The sequence below is a fragment of the Camarhynchus parvulus genome, chromosome 8 (assembly GCF_901933205.1).
Source record: "Camarhynchus parvulus chromosome 8, STF_HiC, whole genome shotgun sequence".
Classification (NCBI taxonomy): domain Eukaryota; kingdom Metazoa; phylum Chordata; class Aves; order Passeriformes; family Thraupidae; genus Camarhynchus; species Camarhynchus parvulus.
In genome coordinates, this window is record NC_044578.1 from 7,955,651 (window position 1) to 7,982,543 (window position 26,893).

A 26,893-nucleotide genomic window follows, 5' to 3' on the forward strand; every position below is an offset into this window, starting at 1 on the left:
TGCAGCCAGGACTTGGCACTGAGGAGCGAGCTGGGCCTCGCTGCCCAGGCTGCATCCCCAGCTGAGGCACGAAGTAATGTCTTAGCCAAATGTTCACTTGAGCACACCGTGGCTGCTTAGCTTCTCCTGTGCAAAAGAACTTCCTTCCCTTTGGGGTATTCCCTTGATTTTTAAAAAGTCAAGCAAATATTTAAGAGTGGATTAGAGTCTAGCTCAACATATCTATCATTCACCATCAATTACCCAGGTCACTAGTATGATTACACTCAGCTCGGGACTTTCTGTGTTTGAATGTACCAAGAGCTGGGAGGAACTAAAGGTGGAAATTTATAGCAAGAACCTTTCCCTCCCCCATGTTATTTAATGGCACACAGGCTTTGACCTGAAGTGTAATTTTCTGCAACATTTAAGGCAGATAAAGTGTCTTTAGCAGCCAAAGGAAAGCTCAAAGGTAACATTATCTAACTAGCAAACAGATGGAGGATTTAACATTCTTAGTAGCTGAAATTTTGGACTCTGGCCAAACCATGGTAATGGATTTTTTAGCAGTCGTTCTTTTCCTATGAAAGTGCGGGACAAGGTTTAAAAAAAAAATCCAAGGGAAATATCCAACAGTACAGGCAGGAATAGGGAAAGATTCCCACTTGATCACAAGCAGTATGGGGGAAAAATAAAAGTATTTGTATCAAAAACTGGGGCATGACATGTAAGATTCAGTTAAAGAAATAAGACAAATCACCTCAAAAGTACCAACTCTTTGTTTGCCTTGATGGAGAAGACAAGCCTGTTGAGTAATTGGAGTCATTCAGTGTTAACTTTGCCTTGCTATGAAAACTGAAGAGAAAGAAGATGTGCTTTGAAGAGCTCTTGCTCCAGTTGAGTTGCAGGAAACAAAACAAAGTCTTCACTCTGTGGTACACAGACACATCCAGCTCCTTGTACGCTGTGGCAAGCCCTGGTGTTGTGTTACTCCCTTGGTGTTTTGCTGTGTGCCAGCAAGCTTTCCAGATTACCAGAGCCATAAGCTTTCTTGCTCCATCACATATTCTCTCTAGGTTATAAACAGATTATGTTATATGACAGATTGGGCCTTCAAAAAGCTATGTAATGGAGACCACAGAGCTCAGGAGACAAGAATGTGTTTTCCAGGAATTATTGGTAAAGATTCTGTAGTGTGCAGAAGGCAACTCAGAAGGTGGGGGCCGTGGAAAACCCCGATGATTTTTGGATTCACCAAATCCTATCATTTACTGTCCGTGAATCTCCAAAACCCTTTGAACACAGTGAATTTTCACAAAATGTCCATATTTCCTGATCACAGCTTTCATCTCAACACCTGCTGGGTTAAGTTTGACTGATATGCTCGATGAAAAATGTTAGTCTCTCTAGCAGGGAGCTGGGAAACATCTTGTGGCTGAACCAATTAATAATCAATATGAATAAGAAATACTTATTGAGAGGATAGGATTAAATTGCCAGGCAACTCTGCAGAGATCTGGAATCACTCATTTCATAAAGAAAAGAGGCTGACATTAGAAGGTTTGGAGCCATTTGCTTTGACTAGCCTAGCTCTTTTATAGGCTGGGGTTTGGGAGCAAATGAATGACATTAACACTCTACACTGATTACAAAACACAGGATAAATCATACAGATGTCTAATTCCACCAGATCTCATTACCACTGGATTGAACTTTTCACTAACTTGCTTGTCTCGAGTGATCTGAGTCAGCACATCAGCTCTGAGCATCCCAGGATTTGGGAATGCTGGAAGCAGCTCTGGTTCCAAACACTGGCACTAGAGAGCATTCTTACAAGTCATTTTCCAGCAGGCAAATGCTAAAATATTACAAAGAGAGAGTTGGAGGCCAGCAGAAACTCCAGCTGAGAGCTCGGAGCTGGTCCAATGCCAGAGCATCCATCTTTCGAAAGTTTAATGAGATGAGTTTCCATCAGGCGTTTTCACAGCCGGGCCACCAGCAGTGGCCTTGGACGTGGTGCCTCACTCCCCATGGTCTCTGGACAGCAGGAGCTGTGGTTCAGACCTCAGTGAGAAAGCTGGATGGTGAAAATTTGTGAGAGCTAATTAAACAAGACAAGATTTTTGCCTGGCAGGGATTCATGCCAGATATACGACATCCCAGGAAACCGTTTCAGGCTTTGCCATAAAGTGCTTGTGGAGAGAGAGCAGGATGTCTTGCCAGACTTCACTTCAAATATAGCACTGCAGCTTTTCCTTTTCTTTTTTGGAATTGGTATGGCCATAAATTATCTGCTTAGCTCAAGGTTAAACACAGGACAGTGAGAGCTGTGAAATCTCAGAGATGAAAAGCCCCAGTATAAGCAGGGAAATGGTCATACATAATGTTATCAGGCCATGCTTCATCTGAGTGTGCAGAGCACCCTCTGAGAGCTCAGGACATCAGTCTCAGGAGAGCTGTATTCCTATTCCTACTCTGCTACTGGCCACCTGTTGGTCCTGGGCCAAGTGTTTAGCTTCATTTTGCCTTGAGTAAATGAGGATAGTTCAGTTCCCTCCTCTGCTGTTAAAAAAAAAAAAACAACAAAACAACAAAAACCAAAAACATGAAACAGCACAGTAATGTCTGGAGACTGCATGAAGGAGGGTGGCAGAGAGCTGCATTATGCTGCTGTCCTTCTATGGAGACCTCCCCACCAGCAAGTCCCACCTCTAATCTGGAGGTTGCAAGGTCTTGGGCAATGACCCCAACAATGACTGGCAGGTGAAAGGCCAAGTCATTTCTTCAGATGCAGCCTGGCCCTGGCTTCCTGACCAAAGAGTTTGCAGCAGCATCATCAGCCAAACTCGGGTGAAAGAACAAAAGCAGGAGTTAGTCTCTGGCCTGACACCCCAGCACACCTCTGGTGTTGGCTCAGAGGAAAAACAACTCCCCAATGGCTTTAAGTTGGAAATAATAGTGGGATCTGAGGAGTAGGTGATGTTCCCTCAGAGCTCCTCGGGTACAGACCAGACTTTTTTTTCCAAATCCAGCCTCTGGGCTGGTGCCTGCAATCTGGAAGTGGGAAGTGATAGTGTTTGCAATTTAGGTCTACTTTCAGTATCTCAACAGATCTGGGACTTAGGGACTTAAGGGAGGATTCACCAAAGTGATTCCTTGGCTCAAAGCCGAGCAAAGATGTGGCTGATACTAAGGATTGTTTCCATTGTGGTAGACAATAACTGAGCTTTCCAGAGAAATGATGCTAATACTAGCACAGACTCTTAGAGTTAGATACTACTTAAAGATTGGGGCAACTGGGGATATATTGCAGTAGTATTTGTATCATCTGGATATTGTTCCTGTGCATAACTGTATCAGATTCCTTGCCTAGGTTAAGCATTTAGAGATCCTGTCTTTCTCTGTTAGAGAGTCAAGTTACCTTAATTACTATATTTCTAACTTCACTTGTTTCTACATCACATATAATACAATTTAATTAAAGTCAGACCTAAGAAGAGACTTCCAGAAAAAGCAACTTGAATACTTCTAAGTACTTGAATACTTCTGGACTGTATTTCAGAGGGAGCAGTGAGTAGGTGTCAGGAAAAGAGATGAGTTCTGAGAATAAAAAAATAAGAGAGCATTGGTCTGGAAGAGTAGTAGTCTACAGATGTGTTTGCTGATTCATTGGAAATTAAAAGCAGATAGAGCAGTTTGGGGGAAAAGTTCTGTAACACCAGGTCTGCCTCCATGTACAAACACTTAAGATATTGTTCCCCAGTTCAGGAAGGAGAGGTTTTTGGTGTTGTATGCCAGTCCAGTCTCATCCAGCCCAGAATTTAGTCTCTTGTGGGTAGACATCAGTCATAAACAAATTGGAAAACTTAGACACTTTTCTTGGAAGGAAGTGTAGGGTTTTTTTTTTGTTGTGTGGGGTTTTTTTCAATGCACCGCTGATTTCAAAGCTGTGTGGTTTGGGCAATAGCCCAGAATTCTTGGTTTTCTCTTCTCCTTGTTCATCTTATAAAGCATAAATACCATATTTCCTCTGCATGAAAATATATACATGCCTTTTGTATCTGTGTGTATTGTGCATCTGCATTTGTGTGGATGTAGAATTGTTAGTATTATTAGTTTTCAGAACCAGGATGCTGAAAAAAGCAAAGCAGTGTGAGGGAAAAGAAGCTCAGCAATGGAGAGGAAACAAATCCTTGTGGCAGTCCTATCCTTGCCTCTCACTTCTACCACTCCAGTGCCATGGATTGGCAAATCTCTTTCATGTTGTCCATTAACTGCTCTCAGTTGTCACTAGCCAAGGATGGAAGAAAGCCATGGCAGGGAAAACCAAGTGCTGGTGGAGCTCTTGGCAGCTCGGGAGTAATTCTTTACCTTGTACATCTGCACTGGCCATCCCCCCATGTGCTGTCAGGGGACCGTGAGGTCCCTCTTCTCTTTGGTGGTGACTCACAAGCTTTGGGCAGGAATTGCTGTGAGTAATGCTCCAGTAGCACACTTAGCAAAGAGACTCTGATGTCCTGGCCAAATTCTTTCCTGGAAAATTGGATGAGATGCATTTCCACTGTGATTCCAGATGCACAGAGTATTCCTTGCTGTTCATAGATTGTCATAGACTAATGTCAGCTAGTCAGCATTAAGGTGTGCTTGTTTTTCTGTGATCAGCTAAGGAATTCCATGAATATATCAACTATCGTAATAATGTTCAGAGACAGGAACAGAAAAGAAGCTTGATTTGCTACTGCACAGCAGTATTGTACTCGGGATCTTTTGATAAAGTGTATGTGTTGTATTTATTAGTTACTGAAAGCTTGTCTCACTCCTATCTGCAAAAGAAGCATTCTGTAGGCTGCATATTGAAGTTCCCCAAAACAAGTGGGAAAAAAAGTGGGTTCTGGTCTTTCCTGCAAGTGTAGTATTTACAGAAAAGCTCTATTTTCAAAAAAGGACCAATAACCACACAACTCATTGACTTTCAGCTGAAATCTGAACTGAAAAATACTATCTTTCCTTCTTTGACTGTGTTGTGCACTCCGAGAGGGCTGGAGTTGGGCTTTGTCCAAACGGCAGTCAAGTGATCAGAAAGTGGGCTTGGTGAGTGATGGGCAGAGGGTGCCCGAGCAGGGCGTAGTGTAACGCACAAGTGCAATGCAAACACTCTCACCAAGCCCTTGCTCTGCAGGCAGACTTCAGATAACGTGTTGACAGCATCAGTCAAAGGAAAATAAAATTGCTGAAGGGCTGTGAAAGGCACTCTCTGTTCCAATAGAACAGTGCATATAACCTCTGCTTTCTGCGAGCAGTGGCAGTGACACGTGAGGGAAAGGATGCATGATAACACCAACAGAAAATCCCAGCAGCTCTGGTCGCAGCAGTAATGATACTGAACAACAGTAGCTTACTACGGCTCATTGCTGGACGGGTTTTACTTTGAAGGTTTTAGTTCAAATCCATCTCTTTCTCACGAGCAAGTTGCGCTGCCTGTTGGTTCAGGCGATTGTGTGCAGAAGTTCTGGTTCAGCTGTTGAGTTGTGGGAACTTAGGAACTTACCCAAACATAAGTGTGTTGTAGGTTGCCTGAAGATCTGGAGAAACGATTATTTGTTGGTTCCAAAGTAACTGTGTTACTGACCAGGAATGGGGTTTTTTTGAATAGGAATGCTCCATATTTCTGTTACTTTGGTACAGCACCAAGGGGATATAGTAGAACTGTGGCTTTGAGAAACAACCTCAGTGTAAGTAATACTTTTATTTTCATTTTTTAAATTATGCAGCTGCGCATTAAACAGACTTCTTCGAGGAACTCTGCTTATTTCAATGTGACAGCTTTGTAATTAGCTAACGCTTGTTAAGTAAGGGTCACTGCTTTGGACCAGATTTCTGTCCTTAAACTGCTTTGAGATCTTTGGGGGCTGCACATGAAATAATAGTGCTATGTATAATTTACAGGGTGTTGTCAGTTGAAAGCTTCTCTGCATTTCATGCATCCAACACCATTCAGGCCAGCTGGCAGTCAGCTCGAGATAATGATGCCATGATAGGAAAGATAGTCAGAAGTTGCCAAGACTATTAGACAGCACATCTGCCTGCTGGCTGCCAGGATCAGCTCTGAGCTGCCAGCACCAGTCTCTTGGGTAGAGATGGAAACACCTTCCAGTGTAATCCATGTGTCACAGCTCTTCAGAGACGCAAACAATGGCTTCAGGTGGCATCAGGATATTTTCACTGTGTTTCATCTTGTTCAGGTTAGTATCCCTAGTAACAGCACCGAAAGGGATCAAGACTGTGGCAAACCCGAAATACAGATTTTTTTTCTTAAGGGCATTTCCTTCAAAACATTTTGATATTTTGATGTCTTCTGCTTGACTATTGGCTCTGAGAGCAAAGCAAGTGTAAGGCACTGAATGAGAGCTGGTTTCATAGAGAAGAATAGCTGTTTTCTGCTTTTATGCTGATAATACAAGTTCTCAGCACTGGTTGTTAGAATAATACTGCTGGCAGAGGGAGAGACATGGAGAGACAAGAGGGATCATGTTTCATGGGCCACAAACTGGGGCACGCTAAAATAATCCTCTCAGATATGGTCAACTGAATATGAATCCGTGTAATCTTGAACACACTCTACATGAACTCAGAATTAATCATCAGAAAAAATGAACCCATGAACACAGAGCTAGATGTCAGGAAGAATATTTTGTTCTCATGGTGAAATACTCAAGACCAACTCGTGGCATTGTCCTACAAAGAGCATCATAAAATCTAACCCAAAAGATGTCATTATGAATTATTTGCTGGGAGCCTGACTGTCCCTTGCTCAGTATATTAACATGCCATGTGGCATTTATTTTCCAAACAGATTAGGAAGTGCAAAGTCTGTCATTAAAAAAAGCTCAGCTGGAAACCAGTGATGTTTTTCCCCCCTATAGAAGCCTTATTCCTTCTAAGACTGATATTTAGTAATCCTTTGAATTCATACTTCAAACAACTTGAAAGATGAGCTTTGGTTCTAATACTGACAAGTCTGTGAGTCTGATGTCTCCAAGTCTGGAAAAAAGAGATGTCTGCTGCTCTGGTGGGGCTCCTCACCCTAGACATGGAGTCAGTGATGAGCATTGTGGTGGTAGTGGGAAAGACAGAGATTGTAGTATCCTGAAGTTTATTCTAAAGTTCAGTCATCACCAAGTTTATCAACATATAGGCATGTAATGGGAGAAATGTGTCCTTCTGGGAGGAAAACAGATTATGCTTCTTGTAAGGATGGAGCAGCAGGGGCACCAACCAGTTATTTTGCAAGGAATCCAAGTGAGTGTTTCTTGAGAGGAGTCCCAGTATATCGTCCGCAAAGAAAATACTATCAAATAGAATTTTGATTTTTGTTCTTTTTTCCCAAAAAATATGAGAAACTGTGGAACATAATTGTAGGATTCCCTAACCCTTGGTTCATTGTGACATTGAATGTCTGGGGCCACTGTACAGATCTCTAATCATCCTCTGTATGATGATGGGTGGGTGATGTACAGACTTCCAGAGCCCATGATGTACCTCAGAAAGGAATGAGAGACAGAGGGGAGAGTTAGACTTCTGAATGTGCCTTGGGAATTCATGACAGATCTCGAATCTCTCAAGGAATGTTTTTCTTGTTTCACTCCACTGGGAATTGTCCCTGACATAGTATGTTCAGAATGAGTCCCTTTCATTTTGTTGGCCTCTCTATTGCTCTTGTCACCGACCCAAAGCCTTTTCATTTTTTTTCTTTTGACATTCTCGAGCTAATTGGCCTCAATGAAAAAGTGGTTTGTTTCCTGCACAAACTTGGCTGTGACAAAGAGTGTGGAAGCTGGGAGAAATATGGGATAGGCCAGTGTCAAAGGGTTTATATAATAGCCCGGAATAGTCAGCATCATAGGTGGAGTTCAGTTGAATCAAAAGTTGTGCAGGGTTTGGGCACAAAAATCCAATAGGGGCAGCAATTAATTTCTTACTTCAGTCAGGATTATCTCAGTTTCATCCACTGAAAGGAGTGGATAATTATTTAACTGGGTAATTATGGGCTGGATTCCTTCAAGAAGGCACACTTTTGCCACAAGAGGCCAGTGGCAAGGGGCCACTCTTTAGGCAAGAGGACCTTGTCTGCTGTTCACATTCTGCTCACCTGTAACTGTGTGTGCTCAGTGCTCTGGAGCTCTGCTGTCTTCAAACCAGCTGGAAGTAAGGACCCCACAATGCACAGGAGATGCCTTCTAGGCATTTTCAGTTGAATTCAATGAGCTTCTGATCAGGTTGCGCACAAGGAGAAACTTTGAAGCATTGTAAATGAAAGTAAAGAACTAGACTGGACAGGTTTGCAGCTCCAGAAGCAAATTGAGTGCTGTGAGTTGAAGACAGAAGGAAGCACAGTTTCCTCATGTGCTTTTCTGTAGCGTAAATCTCTGATCATCTCCCTTGGATTCAATGGGAGTCTCGTTACTGACTTTAAGAGAAATAGATGGGACTCTGCAAAGTGGTATTTTGGATCTGAACCTCTTGTCTGTGGATATGACTTTAACAGCCAGGGAAGGTCCCACCACCATGTTGAGGCTTTAAGGTACTGCAAGTAGATCTCAAGAAAAAGAGAGATGCCAAGGATCAGGAATTCATCCACTTAACAAGACCTGAACTCAGTCTAGAGCAGTGGAAATGATTTATGTCTTGTTTTGTCGGCTGAACCAGATGACTAAAGGAAAAGTTATATTGGGTCAATGCTGAACAAAAACGTTTTCATTTTCTCACCAAAACAAAAGCCTGGAAGAAAATTCAGGCTCTGCAAAGTGTTTAATTTAATGTCCATGTTTGTGTTCTTTTTGAAATTAAATGTACGCCTATTCCATTTCAGTAAATCATTGCAGTGTGCTTTGAAATAAAAGTGTGATTTAAAAAAAAATTTTGGTTTGTTTTGGAAACAGCAAAGGACAGTATTCCAGTACTCCTAAATTCCTCATCAGTATTCCTAATGTAATTTGGGAACTATTTTGGCTATCAAAAAAAAAAATTTTTTGGCAGATGAGCTACAGAATCTAGACCATCCCCACCCTGTGTACAGCTAGAGACAAGCTCCGTCCTGAACTCTGTTTAGTCCTGAGACCCACTGATTTATCTGTAGAGCTGGTACTTAATACACAGACACTCAGCTTGAGGGCATAGCCAACAGAGATGAGGGAAAGAGAAGATGGGAATGTTCAATTAGTCCTTACGGAAACTTTCCTTTTCCAAAAGTAAAGTGTTAGTTGGGGAGGGATTATTTTTCTTTTGTATCTATATAGCTAGATCTAGATCTATCTTTTTTTCCCCCAATAAAAATTCAGTAATTCCTCTTCCTTAGAGTGATTTCTTCATGACCTGTCTTTTATAATCTTTGGGCCAGTTGCAGCGATGGCTTAAATCAGTGTGACTCAGCTAACACTATTTAGCTTCTAACCCATAAAGCTTCAAAACACACGATCCCTGACTTATCTCAAGAAAATGACTGCTTCCCTGGAGCCGGCTGAGGCTGCTGGTGTTATTAAAGTTAAGCAGGAGTCTCCGTGTTCTGCAGTGTTCAACTTTAAACAGTAAGGTGATGACACTTGTCTTTTGCTTTTGTAATTTCTTGGAGTTGTTCTCCTTCCCTTCGGTATGTGTGGTTTAAAAGCAGTCCATCATGTTGCAGACTCTATAAACTGTGGGTTGCTTAATTTGTGTGATTCATAACACAGGAAAAAAAAAAAAAGAGCCATCATCATTCTTGGTATTACATCCAGCTCTGTTACCCAGAGCATTGACCTTGACCAGCTAATGATAGGTATTTAATATATATGCATGTCTGTATATATAGATATAAATATTCATTATGTGAGGTCTGAGATTGTAAGGGAGTGCTGGCAGTGCCAAGTTTTGTTCGATGGTTCAGGCCTCCAGCTGTGCCAAACTCTGGGTTCCCTTAATGTACCATTAAAAAAACCCCAGGCTTTGCTTGAATGTCATCCAGCTTTATTAAGAGAAAGATCAAGCGTAATCTTATTAAGCTTGTCACTCACAAACCATAAGGGTGCAGCCTTGGTGTGTCTGTTTGGTCCACATGTGCGAACAATTTTGCCTCGTGATACTCAAACAGGGGCTGTTATTCTTTAATGAGGGCTGTGAATAACAGAGCTACAAATTGCAAGCTTGGTGATGTGCTCACACACTCGTGTGTTAACAGAAAGGGGTGAAGGAGGGGATTGTTTGTTTGGATTTTGACATGTTCCTCAGGCATGCTCGAACCCACACAACCACAATGTTTTTCAAAAGCTGTTGTGTATATTTTGAGGTTTCTGAACTTCCATAATAACTTAGTCAGCTTTTGAATGTGACCATGTGTCAGAGTGGACAGCTGTATCAGGAAAACTTCACAGGAGCACTGAATCTCCCTCTTTTTGGTTTCACTAGAAGTCTGCTCCCTGGGCCAATATTATGAGAGGATGTTCAGTTAAATTGTGCTTGCCTTCATTGTTGCTCCTTTTCCCCAGTGTTAACAGCTGGGCAGCAGGAGATAACAGTGGAAACCACTACTGTTTATACCAGTGCAAAACCAGAGTACTGCAGTGGGGACTCAAATCAAATATTTCTGCTTGCTCAAAACATGGATGTATATAGAAATTCTGCATATTTATATAGAAAAAAACCCTAAATTGAAACTGGTCAGGATGTTTGGCTGTGTATCTGAGAATAGATCTGTGTGAGTGAAACTCACAAAAATAACTAGTAATGAGTGGAATGTAGAGACACATTTGATAGTCTAATAGGGAATAAGTTTGTAATAAGAAGAACTTCTCTATAGACATAGCATATATGAACTAGTACTTGAGGAATACAGCTTTCCAACACTTCTAGTCAATTAAATTTTAAATTTGTGAGCAAGATATCCTTTGTCCCTGGGGATGAGGAGGCTTGATACAACTGTTTGCATGCCCAGAGTAGCTCACAAATGGGAGCATTTGTAGGATGAAGCTCATCTTTGCTGGGTTAGGATAGGTATTCATACAGCACCTTTGCAGCTGAGAATCTTTAACTACTGCACGACTGTGTTCTTTCTTTTCCCACTGCACAGATGGTCTCTCTGACAGATAAGATTTACTGACCCTTCTGGTAGAGCATTTGCCATTGCTGGCTGGAAACTCCCCATGCCTCCACCACAGGATCTTTAGCCAAAGGACTGTCTGTCCTTCACAAAGCATTCCTTTCTTCAGTTTTGCTTTTAAAGAAAGAAAAAATAATTAGGAAAATACATGGCCATGGAATCTCCTAATGCTGTCAGTGTCCTCTGGAGGTCCTTATTCTAATTTATACCAATATCCTTAGTGTCAAAGCTGATCTGATCCATTGTGCCTAGGCAGAGCTGATCCTGGTTTATGATCCGTCACACCCAGGCAGAGCCGATCCTGGTTTATGACATTTAGATGCACTAAAATGGGTACTTTCTAGACGAGTTTTCTATTATTCCACATCCTTGGCATGCTTTGCATTTCCAAGGAGACAGAGCTCCAGATGTAGGTGCTTTGGATCTCTTCCAACAACATGTGTATCTCAGGGTCTTGTAATACCATATTCAGCAGCTTCACAAATATCTGTAGTGTGTTTCTGCCTTCCTTTTCTCCTCAGAGGCAAGTATTTGTTAGTGTGATCTGCCCTGTTTTGGGGGTTTGCTTCCCAATGTCAGGGCAGGCATGAATCAAGCAGCAAGTCTTGGGCATGGAGTGTAAGGTGGGAAACAAGTCTAAGTTTGTACCTCCTGGAATGCCACAGAAGCAGCATCTGACCCCAGTCTGAGAGCGTTTTGTGGACTCTTGGGGCTTATTTCTCCTGCTTTCCACTCTGTGGGAAGGACCTCAGCCTAGGGCCTCAAAGCACTCCTTGAAAAAGCCCCTCGCTTGCACTGGTAAGGCTCGCTATGGTGCTGCAAAGGAATCCTTAGCTGAATTATAAGGCTGAGGATGGTCTTTTAGAGCAGGTTTCAGCTGTGTGGTTGAATGGATTTGGAGATGCCTGGTGTAGCCTGTGAGGTGGCAAATGATCTAGGTAGCAGAGAGCAGTTTTGGATGGAGCAATTAGCTCAAGCCTTGCGAGTGGTGCAGCTGTGCCAGGCTGCCTTTAGAGCAGCGCCTGCTCAAAGCACAGAGCAGCACTACATGTAATTGCCTTTAATCCATGGTCAAGGACAGGCTTGGAACCATGCCTGCTGCGCTGTGCTCCTCTGCATGGCTAAAGAGAAAGGGTTGAGTCCAAACTGGAGACCAGGTTGTATCTGTTGTGCTCAGCAGGGACATGTCTCAGCAAAACCAGAGGGCATCCAGCAAGAGGAGGGGACACACCTGGGCACAGGTGAATCAGGGTCCATGAGCTCCCTAGAGGACTTGCCCTCTGATGCTGATGGGGACCATCAAGGGTGTCCTGCCTCCAGGTGTTGCACTGGCTGGGCAGCCTCCAGATGCCTCCAGCACTGTGCTGATTAACCTGGAAGAAAAGGCCATTTCCAGGTTGGGGTGACACTCACCTCACACAGCCTCATTCGTGAACTTTCAGAGGTGTTTTTCTGCAACAACAGTGACATCCAGTGGCCAGCTGGATTTTTCTGGGAAAAGAACGAGCCACAGTCAGTCTTAACAATGTGAAGTTTTTATAGATATAAAAAATCCTGACTAAGGAGGGTCAGTTTTGGTTTTCTTGAGCAGTTTTCTTTAAAAAAAAGTCTGGTGAAATGGTTTCTGTTTATAAATGTCCGTGGGGTAGAAAGCATCAGTACTCTCTGCTCCAGCAAAGAGCTTGTCCTGTGTCCATAAACTCCAGGGGGCCAGCAATCTGCTGAGGAATCACTCTGTTTTGTGCTAAGGCATCACCACGTTTTTCACTTATGAGACGTCCACAATCCAAATAAACCACTAGGAAGGGGCTCCTGGAATAGATGGAGAAAGCAGTGTAGTCTGTAGAATAATTGACTGAGAGGTCAAAACCAGAAAGAACAAGCTAGGATCCATGTCCTGCCAACTGGGAGCTTTGATTTGTGGTTTTCAAACTGCTTTTCAAACAGAAAATGACAGCTCATCTTGTAGTCTTTTGAAGTAATTTCACAGATTCGACAGACACTGCCCCCAAATAACTTTCCTGGAATGGTTTGATCTCACACTAGAGCAGAATAAAGTTCTGTTTAAATCAGTTTAGAGCTGTCTTGTGCAAACTAGAGGAACTGGGGGAAGCAGGCTGAAAGCAAACACAGTGAAGTGCAGTTTCACACCAGGCTTGATTACATTGTGGACACAGTATATTGTAGGAGTCAAATGCATCCATGGGGCCAAAAAAGGGCAGACTCAAGAGTCCAGCTCACTCCTGAGCCTACAGACAGACCATGGCCCTCACCCCTATTTATTTCCTGTAAGAAGCCATTTAGTGCATCCTTATTACCTGCCAGAAGCCTTTGTCAAAGTCAAGAAAAGGCGCTGCGTTTCGTAACACTGGCTGTGTGCTGAAAACAGCTGAGGTCTCACATGGTCTGGTCCTGTCTGGGCCTCAGAGATGCCTCCACAAGTTCATTGAGATACTCTGCTTGCAAAAAGCTCTCTTCCTGATTGAGGAGCTTTCCAAGGCCCGAAGCTGCCCAGACTTTTGACTCCACCAAGCCTTTGAGATGTTTTAGTGCTATGTTCACAGTTACCTCCTTTGCAGAGAAGGCTGGAGTTAGGGAATCTGGTTTCTCCCCCCTACCCTGACCTGTGCCTGGCTTTGGCAAGCCGGTCCATGTGCATTCCAGACTGTTTGGGGATGGCTCAGGGGATTTGTGATGGGATATGAAACACTTCTCTCAGAGGCTGCTTGCCCTGCACTGGCTCTCCAGGGGCTGGCAGCAGCTTCTGTGGAAAGAGCTGATAACTGTGGTTCAGGTGGGAGAGGGTTGTCTACTTCAGCAAGGCTGCACATGCACTAATAAGGCACCTCAGGTACAAAACGAGGCTGCATTTCCTCACCAGTTTCCTCATTGCTTGAGGCATTGGTGACAGCTGGCAAAGAATGTTAAGACAGTGCATTTCACACTCGACTGCACTTGGGGGATCTGATGGTTCCAGAGATGCCTCCAGCACCCTGAGAAGACTCTTAGAGATGCTGAGTTTTCTCTAGATTTTTCTCAGAATAATTTCCTTCTCTTCTGCTGCAGTGTTAGGGATGGTGAAGTTCCACGATTTTGTACATTGACCCTGTCCATTGGAGAGGGTCCCATGAGGGACACAGAGACATGTTCCCTGTCACACAGCTGCATGACTGGCACACACCTCCAGTCACACCCTTGTATAGAAAGGTACATTCCCAACTATATAGTTCAGGAGGAGCATGCACCTTAAAAAATAAAATAAACAAAAACAATGAAAAAATAAAATCACATCTAGTCATGGCATTCTGCTAGAGGGGAAAATGCCAATAACCATTCTCCATGCAGTATCTCAGACTGAGTAAGCCCTGCCTTTATTCACAGTAGAACCTGGGGGAAAAGTCAATCAAACTTCTGTTTCAGCCCTGCCCACATAATTTTCCTCCTCCATATCTTTGCCCTGGTAAGTTGATGCAGCTTACGCCAGCAAACACAACCAATACATTTTACAGATTAAACACTTCAAATATTCAGGCTTTGTTGTTTGACTCTCAAGGGATCCTATATTTTCTTTAAGAATATATGCTGAAATTGTCATCCTGTGTTGGACCTTCTTTCTGAGGAAGACTCCTCTAATGGCACATAAGTGAAGCAAAAATATGACATAGCCCAAATGGTCCTATAATCAACCAAAGCCCCGATCAACACAGCTCCCTGTCCTGTGCAAACTCTGGCATGACAAGAAAGGTGGGGAACAAGGCAGAAAAGGGAATGATGGGAAGAAGGATGGGCTGTGTGCAGTGTTCAGGAGCTTCTAACAGGGTGGCTTGGTGGGTCACCATGCCATGTCTGATAGACACCAAGGCTAAAGGAGCTCCTTAAGCTCATATGGTCGATGGAAAGAGGCTTGCACAGAGGGCTCATGTTCTTCCCAAACCTAATGCTTGAGATGTTGGAATGATTTGTTCTGTGGAGGTGCCATCCTCTCCAGTGGTGAGTGACTAGCACAGACCAGTAATTTCATTTGGAAATGTCTGAGGCAGCTGCAAACTGACACAGAGGCCAGAGGAGATTCTTAGGAGGTGATTTCACTTTAGCTCTTGCTTGTGTTGTTTTTCTGAACCCAAGTGAAACAGCTGGTTTAGACTTGGAAGAAAATTGAGCTTTTTTTTTCCTCCCCAAAAAATCATTTTATTGTTTACCACATATGTTTAGGGCAAGTCTGTAGGGAAAGTGCTCCAAGACTTCGAAGACAGCAGAGAACTGAGTTGCTGAGCTCACATTATGGCACTGCATTGAAACTGGAAACAGAGGGCTGTACCAGCAAGGAGCCAGCTCCAAACTGGTGAACTCTGTCCCTCTGTCAAATGCTGAGCCTGTTGAGGATTGTGCATTGCACTCCAGGGTGCTTCTGGAGAAGGATTTCCATGGTGTGAAATGTGAATACCTCAACAAGAGCTCCATACCCTTAACCGAAGGGCTGTGCAGAAAGGAAGATCAGAAATGGGGAGACATTGGGGGAGTTTATTATACTTGGGGGCAGCAAGGAAATAGAAGTCTGTGGGAATCTGTCTGTCCTTCAGATTGAGATGCTCCAAGTATAGAATTGCACTGCAGATCTCTGAGACACCCCAGGGAAGCACAAATCTGTGCTCTATTAGCTTGGCGTCAATCTGGAATAACCTCCTCAACTTTTGGCCCCTCATCTCTCCATTCTCCCTCTGGCTACAGTGGGGCCTTTCTCCAGAGCTTGTTCTCTAAGTGCACTCGGCTGAGAGGGGAGAGAGGTGATTATATGCAAGAAAAGAATGAAGGGAGCCATGGGAGGATTGCTGGACGTTGGAAATGCTGCACGCTTTGGCTTCTTATGTGTTATTGCTCTGATTCCCGTGACTGTCCAAAAGTGGCTATGAGTCAGTTCCTCACAACTGCATAGAATAACAACATCAAACGAGAGGGAAAATGATTTCTCCATCTGCTTGGAGAACGGGTGGCATGATGTAAGGAGTCTATGATGAAAGCCTGCTTTACAGGACCATTGCACGTGGCTTGTGCAAAGTATTTTTTAAGGCATGCTTTGGGCTTGGATACTCCTGCCAAATAGGGGAAGAGGAAAGCTCATTCCCTGCATCTCCAGCTCTCTTCACAGCTTTTTGCATAATGCTGCAATTTCTAAGTGCAAAACCGTGTCCTGAAGCAGAGCAAAAGCCAGCAACCTGGGGTAACAGACTTTTCTGGAAGGTGGGGCTTTTGATAGTCCCATTCTCTGCGGAAAGCCCACAGAGCTCTTGTTTTAAACCTGAACACCAGCCCCTAGGAAGCTTTTGTTACACCTGGTGTGGTGTGGTGTGGTAGGGCTGCATGTCTCATCCTCTGGCATGGTATGGCTCACATTTCATACTAACTGGGGTAGGCTGGGTTCCTTTAAGCCATTTCCAGAAAATTCGTTCCCCTGTTGGATCTCCACAAGCATGAGTTTTGTTCACATTATCAGTAAAATTTAAAAGCCAAATATTCAGGCTGCCCTATCATACTCATGCCTAGGTGCTGCAGATCACTCACCTAATCCATTACCTGGTGTCGTTCCTTGATAAGATACTTCACATCAGAGGGTTGCTCAGGCTGGGGGAATCTTTCAGATACATCTAGATGCAACTTGCAAAAGCAAGATTTGCACAAATCAAGCATTGGCTCCTTGTCAAAGTGCATTCAAGATACTTTTTCAAGGCCATCCTTACGACTAGAGTGAGATTTCAAGGAAGTAGTTAAAGAACAAAGAGAAGCAATTGTCTGGCAGTGAGAGTCATCTTGAGGAAGGCTGAAGAGCCTCCAGTTTTTAAAGCATGTTATTCATTAGCAAAGAAATACACTGGACAAGGACTGAAAGGGGATTAAAAATTGGGAGGGTTTATCCACAACACTGATTCCCCACCATGGAATCATGTGTCATGTCAGAAGAGAGTAATGTGGGATGGCATATGGTTCCCAGTAAATTCCTGCTGTTACCCAGAGACCTCTGGGTCAGACTGGAATGCTATAGTGGAGAAATCATCAGATTCAAATAAAAGTAATTGCGTGGAGTGTTTGCTGTAGCTCCTTATTACAGCCTCATCTTGACAGATTCATCTTTCAACTTCCAAAATACTCAGCTTTGACCATTGTAGATTAAAAGGAATGGAGATGCAGTTTTAGAGGCAGCAGGACAAAGTATTTACCTCAACTGTGAAGGGGCAGCTCTCAGCCCTTTGCCTTTTTCCCTACACTAATTCTTGTGAAGCCTTCCTACCATAAACACTGCGGTGCTGCCAAGGGGCTTGAGAATCAGCATCGAGGGAGAAGGAGGAATAGAGGCTGCCGCCTCCTGATTGCAGAGCAGCCCAAGGTCTAAATGGCAACAAAACGTTATACATAATGTCTGATTCACTGTGTGGAGAATGTAAAGAATTGAGACCTCCCGACACAGTTTACATTGGCCCTTTTTATGACTAATTGTGCAGAAAATAGCTCTGCTTGTAGTGTGCATGGAAACAGTTCAGATTTCTGCTGTGTGTCAGCTAATGGCTAGCAAGGCTTTTTTAGCACAACTTCAAAGGCTCTGGCAATGGAGGTCCTTTGTGAGGGAATTATCTCCTGCTCCTTTGTACCCCGTTATCCTTCTAAGCCGTGGAACAAAGAATTGCGAAAAGAATAGACAAAGTAATTTGTAGTAGATCTCTAAACCTAGATAAAGTACATAACATTTGCTTAAAAACATTTTTTCTGCTTCTGTCATCAAAACTTGGTTATAATTTTTCTGTGTAGGAACACCCAAGTTCATCTAACTTTTGAGGGATGCAACCTGATGCTTAGGTTATTGATGAGGGTCACTAGGATGTCTGAAATGGAAAAGGAGAGCTTTAGTTTATGTGGTCAGTTAGAAAATACATGGCTGTCAAGAGCTGACTGAGAAGTGTCTTTCTCTCTGCCTCAAGATATTCCATAAGAAAGGAAGAAAGTGCATTCTTTCAGCACTGTGTTTGTGCATGGACGTGCTTTAAGGAAACCACGTATCTTTCATGTATTTTTTACATGTTTTTTAGTAAAAAAAAAACCCTAAGTGATGGTTTATTCTTTCTTTCTACCAGTGAAAAATGAAACCTTGGGGAGATAAGGAAACACATTACATGGATCTGCTTTCTGTAGTACAAAGCACAATTCTTAATTAAAAATAAAAGAGCAAACCAGGAATGGAAGATCTATGATTAATGTTAGCAGCCATGCCATATAATGTGTTCCTCCACTGTCTCCAGATCCTTGTCTTGAAAAAACAAGATGTGAGTGAAAGGAAGATAATCTTGGCCTCATCAAATTTGCTAAGAAACCCCCTCTTAAGTGCAGCAGCCACCCTGACCACTCTACTGTGTTTGTGTTTGTGTTTAAACTACAAAATTACTGTGTTTAGCACTGGGTCTTGCCTCAAGCAAATTTCATGAGTATCTCCTTATCCTTAGAGGGTGAAAGAATTGCATCCACACCTGGGCATTTTTAATCTTAAACTGTTAGGGGTGGCTGCTCTGCATGTCTCCATGCCCAAGTAGACACTTTCTCTTCAGGTCCCTATGTAGAAAATCTTTTATGTCTGCTTTCTCTCCTTTTCCACTTCCATGGATTTCCCAAGGCAGCTGATGTTCTGACCTCTTGGATCCAGTTTTCATCAGCTGTCAAGTTAAATTTGGTTAATACTGCAGGAATGGTTTATTCAGGTTTAGACTGAAGAGGGAATAGTGATGGAAATGCGAGATCATTCCCTTGTCTCTCTAGCCTGTCTGATATATCTCTAGATGCACTACATTTTTAGTAGTTATACACTCTTGAGGTTTTTCCCAGGCCAGGAAGAGAAATTTTTAAAACATTTAAGCAGAAGCATATATGCACATATACACACATATATAAAGCTCATTTATTTCATATCTATAAATAAAAAGTAAATCCAGTGATGTTATAAAGATTATGACAGTTACTGCATACTCTACTTGCACATATGAGCAGCCAGAGGCAGGAATTTGATGTTTTTCACTGATGCTGAGCTTAATTGTCTCTGATTTTGTTTTCATCACATGGGCTGTCAAAGTATTCTGTTGTTAATATTTAACAAGTGAGTCCTTATCACAAGTTGTGTGTGAGTAGGGAGAGTTAGTTTATATAAGATATTTCTCACATAGAAGATTTTCCTGGATTTTAAAACTGGAAAGGATAATTATGATGGACTTCACAGCAGGAGGCAGGCCAAGACAATTCTTCCAGGAATTCTTTAACCTTTCGTGTTTCACATTACCTACCTGCACTGGACTTCTCCAGTGCCACCTTTCTCCTTAAACCTTCTTCTTCCACATCTCTGATCCTGAGGAACTCCTTGCCATGGAATCACATAAATCACTGTTGGGAAATGTCTGTGTTGGGTGGCAAAGACTGCTGGTCTGAGCATGCATAATTTCATGTTTTCAATCACTAAAGTAGAATATGAATTCAGATTGCTTATGGTGTGCATGAGTTGGCTACAACAGCGTTACCATGATGTAAAACGAACAGGTGGATACAAAAACAACCTTAATATGTGAATTCTGACTGGACAGAGAAATTAAGACAAATAGAAGTCAGAAATCTTCAATCAGGTGGAGAGGATGCATTTACAGGGCAAGCTGGTGATGAGGTGGGTGGTAGCTTACCCAGATGTATGTGGGATAATACAAACAGGTAAATTTTAAGCAGAGTCTAAAGGTTAAGTTTTGCAAAGACTTGCTCATGCCATTTCCTAGTAGTTGTTAAAGTTTCAGGCTCTGTTGATGTATATGGAATGGAGAATTATTTGGGGGCCAGCTCAAATTTGGATTTTGGTTTTGATTTTTTTATTTCTTTTTATTTCTGTTCTCTTGGTTGAACTGGAGCACTGAAAATATTTTAGTATATGTTGGATTTTGGACATGCAATGAAATAACTATGATGTTTGCATGGATATTTGTAATTAAGATTTTAATTTATTTGGGAATCTGAAGTTGAAGGGTTTTTAATGGAAGCTGGCATTCCTTCCAGTTAGGAAAGGCAAAATTAAAAGAACAAACCCTGTTGCCATGCTGCCCAGCAGATCACCAGTCCCAGCAGCTGGCAGCTTTCAGCATGGTATCCACACAGAGGGCAGGAATGGGAAGTCCAGGAAGTGCCATCTTTTGGTCTTCATCCACCACTTGAAGGGACTTGCAGACTCTGCTGAGGAGCTGACATTGTTAACAGACCTACCATTGTGTGGATGAGGAGTCAGAGCTTTTGCATAGTTACTTTTTTTCCCTGAGTTTAAAAGAGTTAAAATTGGTTTCTCTTGTGCTGTCATCTTGTCAAAGATTTGCTGGAATCAAGACAATTATTTACATTAAGAAATCTTTTGGCATTTAAGACTCTGGCTCAGAGAAAATAAAGTGGACTCGGAAACGTCTCGGACTCTGATACCTTTGACTTTGGCTCCTCAGTGTCACTTTGCCAGTGACAGAATGGGGACCTTTGTTTGCCTTGGCCACTGCATAAAAAAACAGGATATGATCAAATCCAGTTAATCATTCACAAATGTCTCATTTCTTGAATCTCTGAGGGTGTATAAAACATTTTTGGGACTGTTCTTTGCTGCTTTGGCTTTTGTTATAAGTAAGTTAGAAAGAGGAAAATAAAATTTTGAGTTTTCTTAAAAGGAAGTGGAGGAATCCTGGAACACACTAGGGCTCTGCAAATGTACATTTAATCATTTAAAGAAATGTCTTTTGGCTAAAAGCTCTTACCAGTGCTTGCGAGTTGCACTCAAAGCCACACAGCTACATCGTTCCAACAACTGAGGCGAGTTAGCGCCCTTGTTGGCAGTGGGAGCAGAGGGATGCAGGCTGAGCAAATCCTGGGGGCTGAATGCTCTCAAATTCATCAGGACTTTGTGCAGGGTGGGCGAAGAATCCCGTGGGTGACTCTGCTGGTGGCTGCACCAGCTCCTTGCACAGCGGTGCTCTTGGAGGGGGGCTCAGGCACTTCTTGCCTGCCTTGGTTTTTCCAGAGCAATTTGGCTCTGCTGTGGAGCCAGGCAGTCAGAAACATCTCCTGCAAACACTTTGACTGTGCTTCAGGCAAGCACACGCTCTCCAAGCAGCAGCAGCAAACCAGAGGAGTGAGTTCTTACACCCCATAGCATGATGGAACCACCTGCTCTGAGATGCCAGAGGCACGGGGGAGGCTCGGGCACATTCCTGGTGAATTGGTCTGGCAGTGAGGTGCAATGACCTGGCTGTAAATGGGGGTCACCCAGCCCTGCAGAGCTGGAAGTTAATGGATATAATGGAAGAGGATTGTTCTGTTCTTCCTCCATCTCACTCATGGCTGCAGTTGGAGACAGGTTACAGTGCTATGCGGATTTTAATAAATCTGTTTCTGGACTTTTTGCTGCCTTTTTTTATCCAACCCATCCTGCAGACAGTGTGGGACTCTGACAATAAGTTGAAAGCTTTGGCTGGATTACACTCCCTTATTGAGTCTGTGCCCAAAGCCCTTTGAGGGTTCCAATTGACTCCGGTGGGATTTGGTTCAGATTTCAAGTATATGGGACCCCCTTAAGTAAACTCTTTCAAGGCCTGTACACACTGCAATACTTACTGGGCTCCTTGTTACTTCTGTGAATAGGAATGTGACCTTTACACTTCTAACAAAGAGCCCTGAATTACAGGACTAAATCTTCGTGTTTTGGGAGAGATAAGGTTACCATCCCAGCTCCTCCCAGCCCCACTGTGCAGGTGGCTGAATGGCTGATGAGGCAGTTCCTGAATCACTGTGGTTTTAGTCAGACAAGTGCTGAACATGCATTACAACAGCCAGAGTCTCTTCATTAGCAAATGTCCATGAGCAATGATGGTCAGGGTTGTAAGTTGTTCCATTTCAAGAGTCAAAGCCCTAGTAATATCCTTTGCCACTGCAGAGTCATTCTGATCTCCATGTTGGAAATTTATTTAATCAGTGTACATCCTAAAAATGGTCACAGTGGATGGCAAGACTAGCAACCCATCTAGGTTTCCTATTATCCACCCAGTCCCTTGGCCATGTGAGGGGAGGGAGGGATAAAGGAGATGGAAGAAGAAAGTGTTTGGGCTGTATGCTGTCCCTCTGGTCTAGTTTTTGGTACCCTTGACTCCCAAAGCTGCTGTTCCAACAGGAGAAACTCAAGTGAGTGAGAGTAGTAGTTTGATTGACAGTGCTATTTTCTACCTGTATTTTAGGTCACTTCCTGGGTAACAACACTGTGATTGATGTACTGAGACAAGCAGGATTTGAAGTGGAGCACACCCCTCCTGGACAACCAATTGGAAAGTAAGCAGCTGCCCACAGATTATTAATCACTTTCTCTCCTTTTTTCTCTCCCTTTTTCTGTGACTAAGCAAGATTATTGCATTAGTATAGGAGGTGGGTGAGGAACCTCCCTTTCCCACCCAATTTCCAGACAAAAAGTGCATTGTAAAGCATCCATTGTGTGAGTTTGGAAACATATGGAGCCTGAATGGCTGGTGTTTTTGTGGGTTTTTTCCACTTGGGGACATTATTTATATCACAGCTGCTTCATTATACCAGCTCAGAAGTGCCATGGTTTCTTTAAAGAAACATTTCATTCAGCTCATTTTCCCCCAGAGCTGTTTTTCCTTTTGCTCTCCGTGGGGTTTTTGTTGCTCCTCCATTGCAGACCTCTCTGTCAGGCTGCTGTTCTTCAGGTGGAATTTCAGTTTTTTCCTGAAGGACCACATTTAATGTAGCAGATGCATCATTGAAAGTGTGTTGGGCAGGTAGAGAGCAATTCAGTATTTCCTGAGCTTTTCCATATATCTGGTCAGGTAAAGCAGGCAAGAAGGACTGATCAATAGGCTCTTGGCAATCTTCATTAGTATAAAATAAAACATGGCACAAAATTGTCCTTAGCTGGTGAAACAGACTTTATTAATCCTGTAGACTTTTCTTTTTCCTAGCCATTTAAATGAGGTCTCTGTCTGAAGAAATCACAGACAATAAAACCGTGAGGGCTGGTGAGAGACCATCTAGCTTTGCAAAATCAGCCTTTCCCCTACATTCTGCAGATAAAATTTGGCCAAGGCTACTCTGTCATAGGATTGTTATCCTCATTAGGAGAAAGTGTTAGCAGCATGCTCCTGTCCCTGGTGGGCAGACATGACATGGTCCAAAGCCGAGGTGAGTCTCAATGAGGAGGATTAATGGCAGAGGTAGCAGACCATGTCTGAAAAAGCTGTGTGTAATCTAGTTGGAAAATCTGGCTGATCTAACCTTGTTTGGGAAACATCCGCAGTGATTCATATAGAATATAATATGGCTCAACTGTACATAAGTGTTCTTTGACAGAGCATTTATCCAAAATGCTTCTTGGAATCTGTTGAGCAATAAAAGCATCGTCTTAAATAACAATGGGGGAAAGAGGAAGAAAAGGCTGTTAAACACCACCAGTAAGAGCATATATTCAGAGGAGATTTAAGAAGCACTTTGGCAGGGGGAGAAAAGTCAACATGGTGTAGGGAAGAGCAGTAAACACTGTAGCAGTCTGGAGTTGGACATTTTTTTACTAAAACCAACCAAAAAAAAAAGAAGCAAAACAGAAAAACCAAGCAAACTACAGCAGAACAGCCGAGGTGTACCATTCCTAGGTTTCTGACAAAGAAACTTTCCACTCAGGGGAGCAGACACTTTCTTCAGCAATTTTCATTTAGTTGAAAGTATCATCTTCCCATGAAAAGTGTTTCAACTGGAAATTGTGAAACTATTAATTTATTGGCTGTTGCTAGCCCTTGAGAAGAACTAAAGATGCAGTAGTGTGAGAGAAGTCCAAGAATAGTCTCTGCTCTCTGGTGCTAGGCTATGTCTGTACACATCATCACAGACTTGGAATAAAGGATGGGACAGGAAACTTGACTCAAAGCCAGTGCTTAATGTCGACTTATTTGCAGAGTGGGGCACCTCTGTGTGCACATTCCCCTACCTTGGCAGCAGTGTCTCCTGTTCATGATGTCTTCCCTCAAACTCTCAGTTCCTGGGGGAAATGCCCATGAAAGCAAGAGGGCTTGGACTCTGCCTAGATCGATGTGTGTGTCCTCAGCTGAATGGTCCCACACTTGGTAACTTCTGTTCTGTTCTGTAACTTTTGTGTTGGGCAGGTTTGCCTGGACTAGAACCCTTATTCCAGCGGGGTCTGCTCTGAACATTGAACATACAAAACTTTTTTAAAGGGTAAATGGTTGGGCAGAAATACTGGGTAGAGTCAAGAGAGAACACGTGGTTGCCCCCCATAAGGATTAGATGCTCAGTGAGTTTTCCTGTGGTCTGATGATAGGTAGATCTGCCAGTTCTAGATGAGAATAAAGAAAAATAAATTGCATGGCAAAAAAGTCCAGTCTTGCCACTAGACTGAATTAATCAAGGTGCAGAAACAGCAGAAAACTATAGAAATTGTGAATAAAGAGCATTTAAAAATATTCACAAGAAACAGCTTTTTGCCTTTAGAAGAAAAAAAGACTCCCAAAACTGCACATCAGGGACTGTATTGTCATTTTCCTGTAACTGGGGCTCTAGCTATCAGAAGTGCTTGGGGCTCCCCCTTAGAAATGAGGAGGCTGCTGCAAACCATTTTGTCTCTTTTTTTACAGAATAGCTTGTATTTTATGATTTCTGGGTGAGCTCCAAAAGACAGTCTAGCCAAACAGAATACAACATCACAATAGCACGACAACTTAATAGTTGTTGTGTTGTTTATGTTTATGTTATATTGTATGTTGCTGTAATTGAGTGTCTTAAGGAACTTTGCATTTTTGTCTAGCCCTCCTTTTTTTACTCTTCTCTTTCTTTTTGAAAAGATTAAATAAAAACAATTGAAAGGCCCAGAAGAGGAACCATTTTACTATAGTGACTGCAGCAACAAAATATATACATCGAATAAACAAATAGAGGCACAACAAATTTTGTGCTGCTGGCAAAGCAGAAATTGTTTTGTGGGTTACAGAGGTTGCAGAGATGGAGGTGTTTTCATCTTGATTCTTGTGGAGCCATACATGAAGAGGTATTTCTTTGTGCTCAAGCCCAAAAGAGACATTTCTGCTTTACTTCCAAATAAGTTGTATAAGAGATTCAAGCCCACTTCATTGCATTCTGGCATTGACAATTGAAAAATTGGATAGTGTTCAAGGAAGATCAGCTGGATTCTAATGTGAAGTTTGGGGGGGTGGACAGCACATGGAAAAAATGCAAGGGTTGGAAAAAAAACTGAAGCAGCTGCATGCTTATGTTTTAGCAAAGGGAATTCAAAAAAAGTGTTGTGGACAGACTGTATGCAGAAGAATGAAGAGGAACAGTTCGAGTTGGCACATAGGAGTGTTTGAAAGTATATCAGATTGAATTTGAGGGTGGCTTTGGATGAATATCAATGATTCCTTGACAGTGATTTGCAGGACAATTTCTCTCAGGTTAAGTAAGAAGCCCCATTATATCAAAGTAACTTTAGCAAAACACTCATGCTATGTCCTACTTACTACCAGTACTGTCTTGCCAAAAAAGCAAATGGTCATTTTCTTTAATCTCTCTGTTCCTAGAACAGTATGATTATTACTATTATTGACATGATTAGTAATCTGATCTTTATTGTTCAATAATATTGTTGATCTTTACTGTTCAACAATAATTCAGCAGCATTACCATAAATAGGTGGAGTATAGTCTGGTATGATGTTAAAACCTTGCCATCCATTTTGGTTTTAGAAAGGACAAAAGAATCCCTTTTGTAGAAAATAACTAGCACTGTTCCTGTGTATCAGAAAAAGAAAAGCCTTGGGAAATGTGAAGCAGGACAAAGACCAAACCTGTTTATGCTTTCAGTTGCATACTGACTGGGTAAAGCCAGAACATTGTTGGCTTCCTCTGTCCGAAATGCTAAGCATGGGTTGTGAAATGGCTGCATCTTTAAGCCAATCAAACTGAATACCTAGGGTCTCACATTTCTGTTGTCTAGTGACAAGCACAAATTTGAGCCAAATCCTCCCTTTCCTAAGGTAGTGGGGAAAAATAAAGTGAGATCTTGTCTGGCTGGAAGAGATAGCCGAGACATAGAGGGGTCTGATGGCTCCAGAATCAGTGAACTGGCAAAGAAAAGTTTATATAAAGTACATTTAGCTGGTGTGGAGCTATTTGGGAATTCTTACTGACTGGCTTTCTGAAATCTCCTGGCTCCTCCTGTTGATGTGCCTGATGGCCCAGTGTTGACCTTCCTGTGCCTCTTCCAGAATTCCACCAGCTGACTATTGAAAACACCTTTAAAGCTCAATCTCTTTCTGTAAAAGAAACCCTGTTCTATTCATCATGCAGAACAATGCCATAAACTCTTGAGAACTTATTCTCACATTGGCTTAATTTGTTCATTTTGTTGCCTGAGGGAAGTGTCCTGAATCTGTTTGCGTGACAGCCTTCAGCAGCATTCATATTTGCTTCTTGTTTTGCTGGCTGTCATCCTTGTCCCCAGATACAGGCATTGGAAAATTAGTGACTGAATCAATATCTCATTGCTTTGCCCTGAGATAAGAAAAATAAGAAAGGCAAGTTTGTTTTGGTTGGTTTTTTTTTTTTTTTGGTTTGGTTGGGTTTTTTTGTAGGTTTTTTTTTTGTGTGTGTGGAGTTCTGCCAACTGGCTGTCCCTGCTCCTCTCTGTGTTCAGAAAACAGAGCTGCATGCTTGCAGTGGGAAAGAGGAG

At 42.6% G+C, this 26,893-nt stretch overlaps 1 protein-coding gene across 2 annotated transcripts in view; it reads left to right on the forward strand.

The window, feature by feature from the left end:
* TRABD2B (TraB domain containing 2B) overlaps positions 1-26,893 on the forward strand; it is a 263,324-nt gene that overhangs the window by 199,436 nt on the left and 36,995 nt on the right. For both annotated transcript variants that reach the window (XM_030953091.1, XM_030953092.1), the window contains one exon: positions 22,384-22,474. In XM_030953091.1, the coding sequence (XP_030808951.1) occupies positions 22,384-22,474 (91 nt within the window). The remainder of the gene's footprint in view (positions 1-22,383; positions 22,475-26,893) is intronic.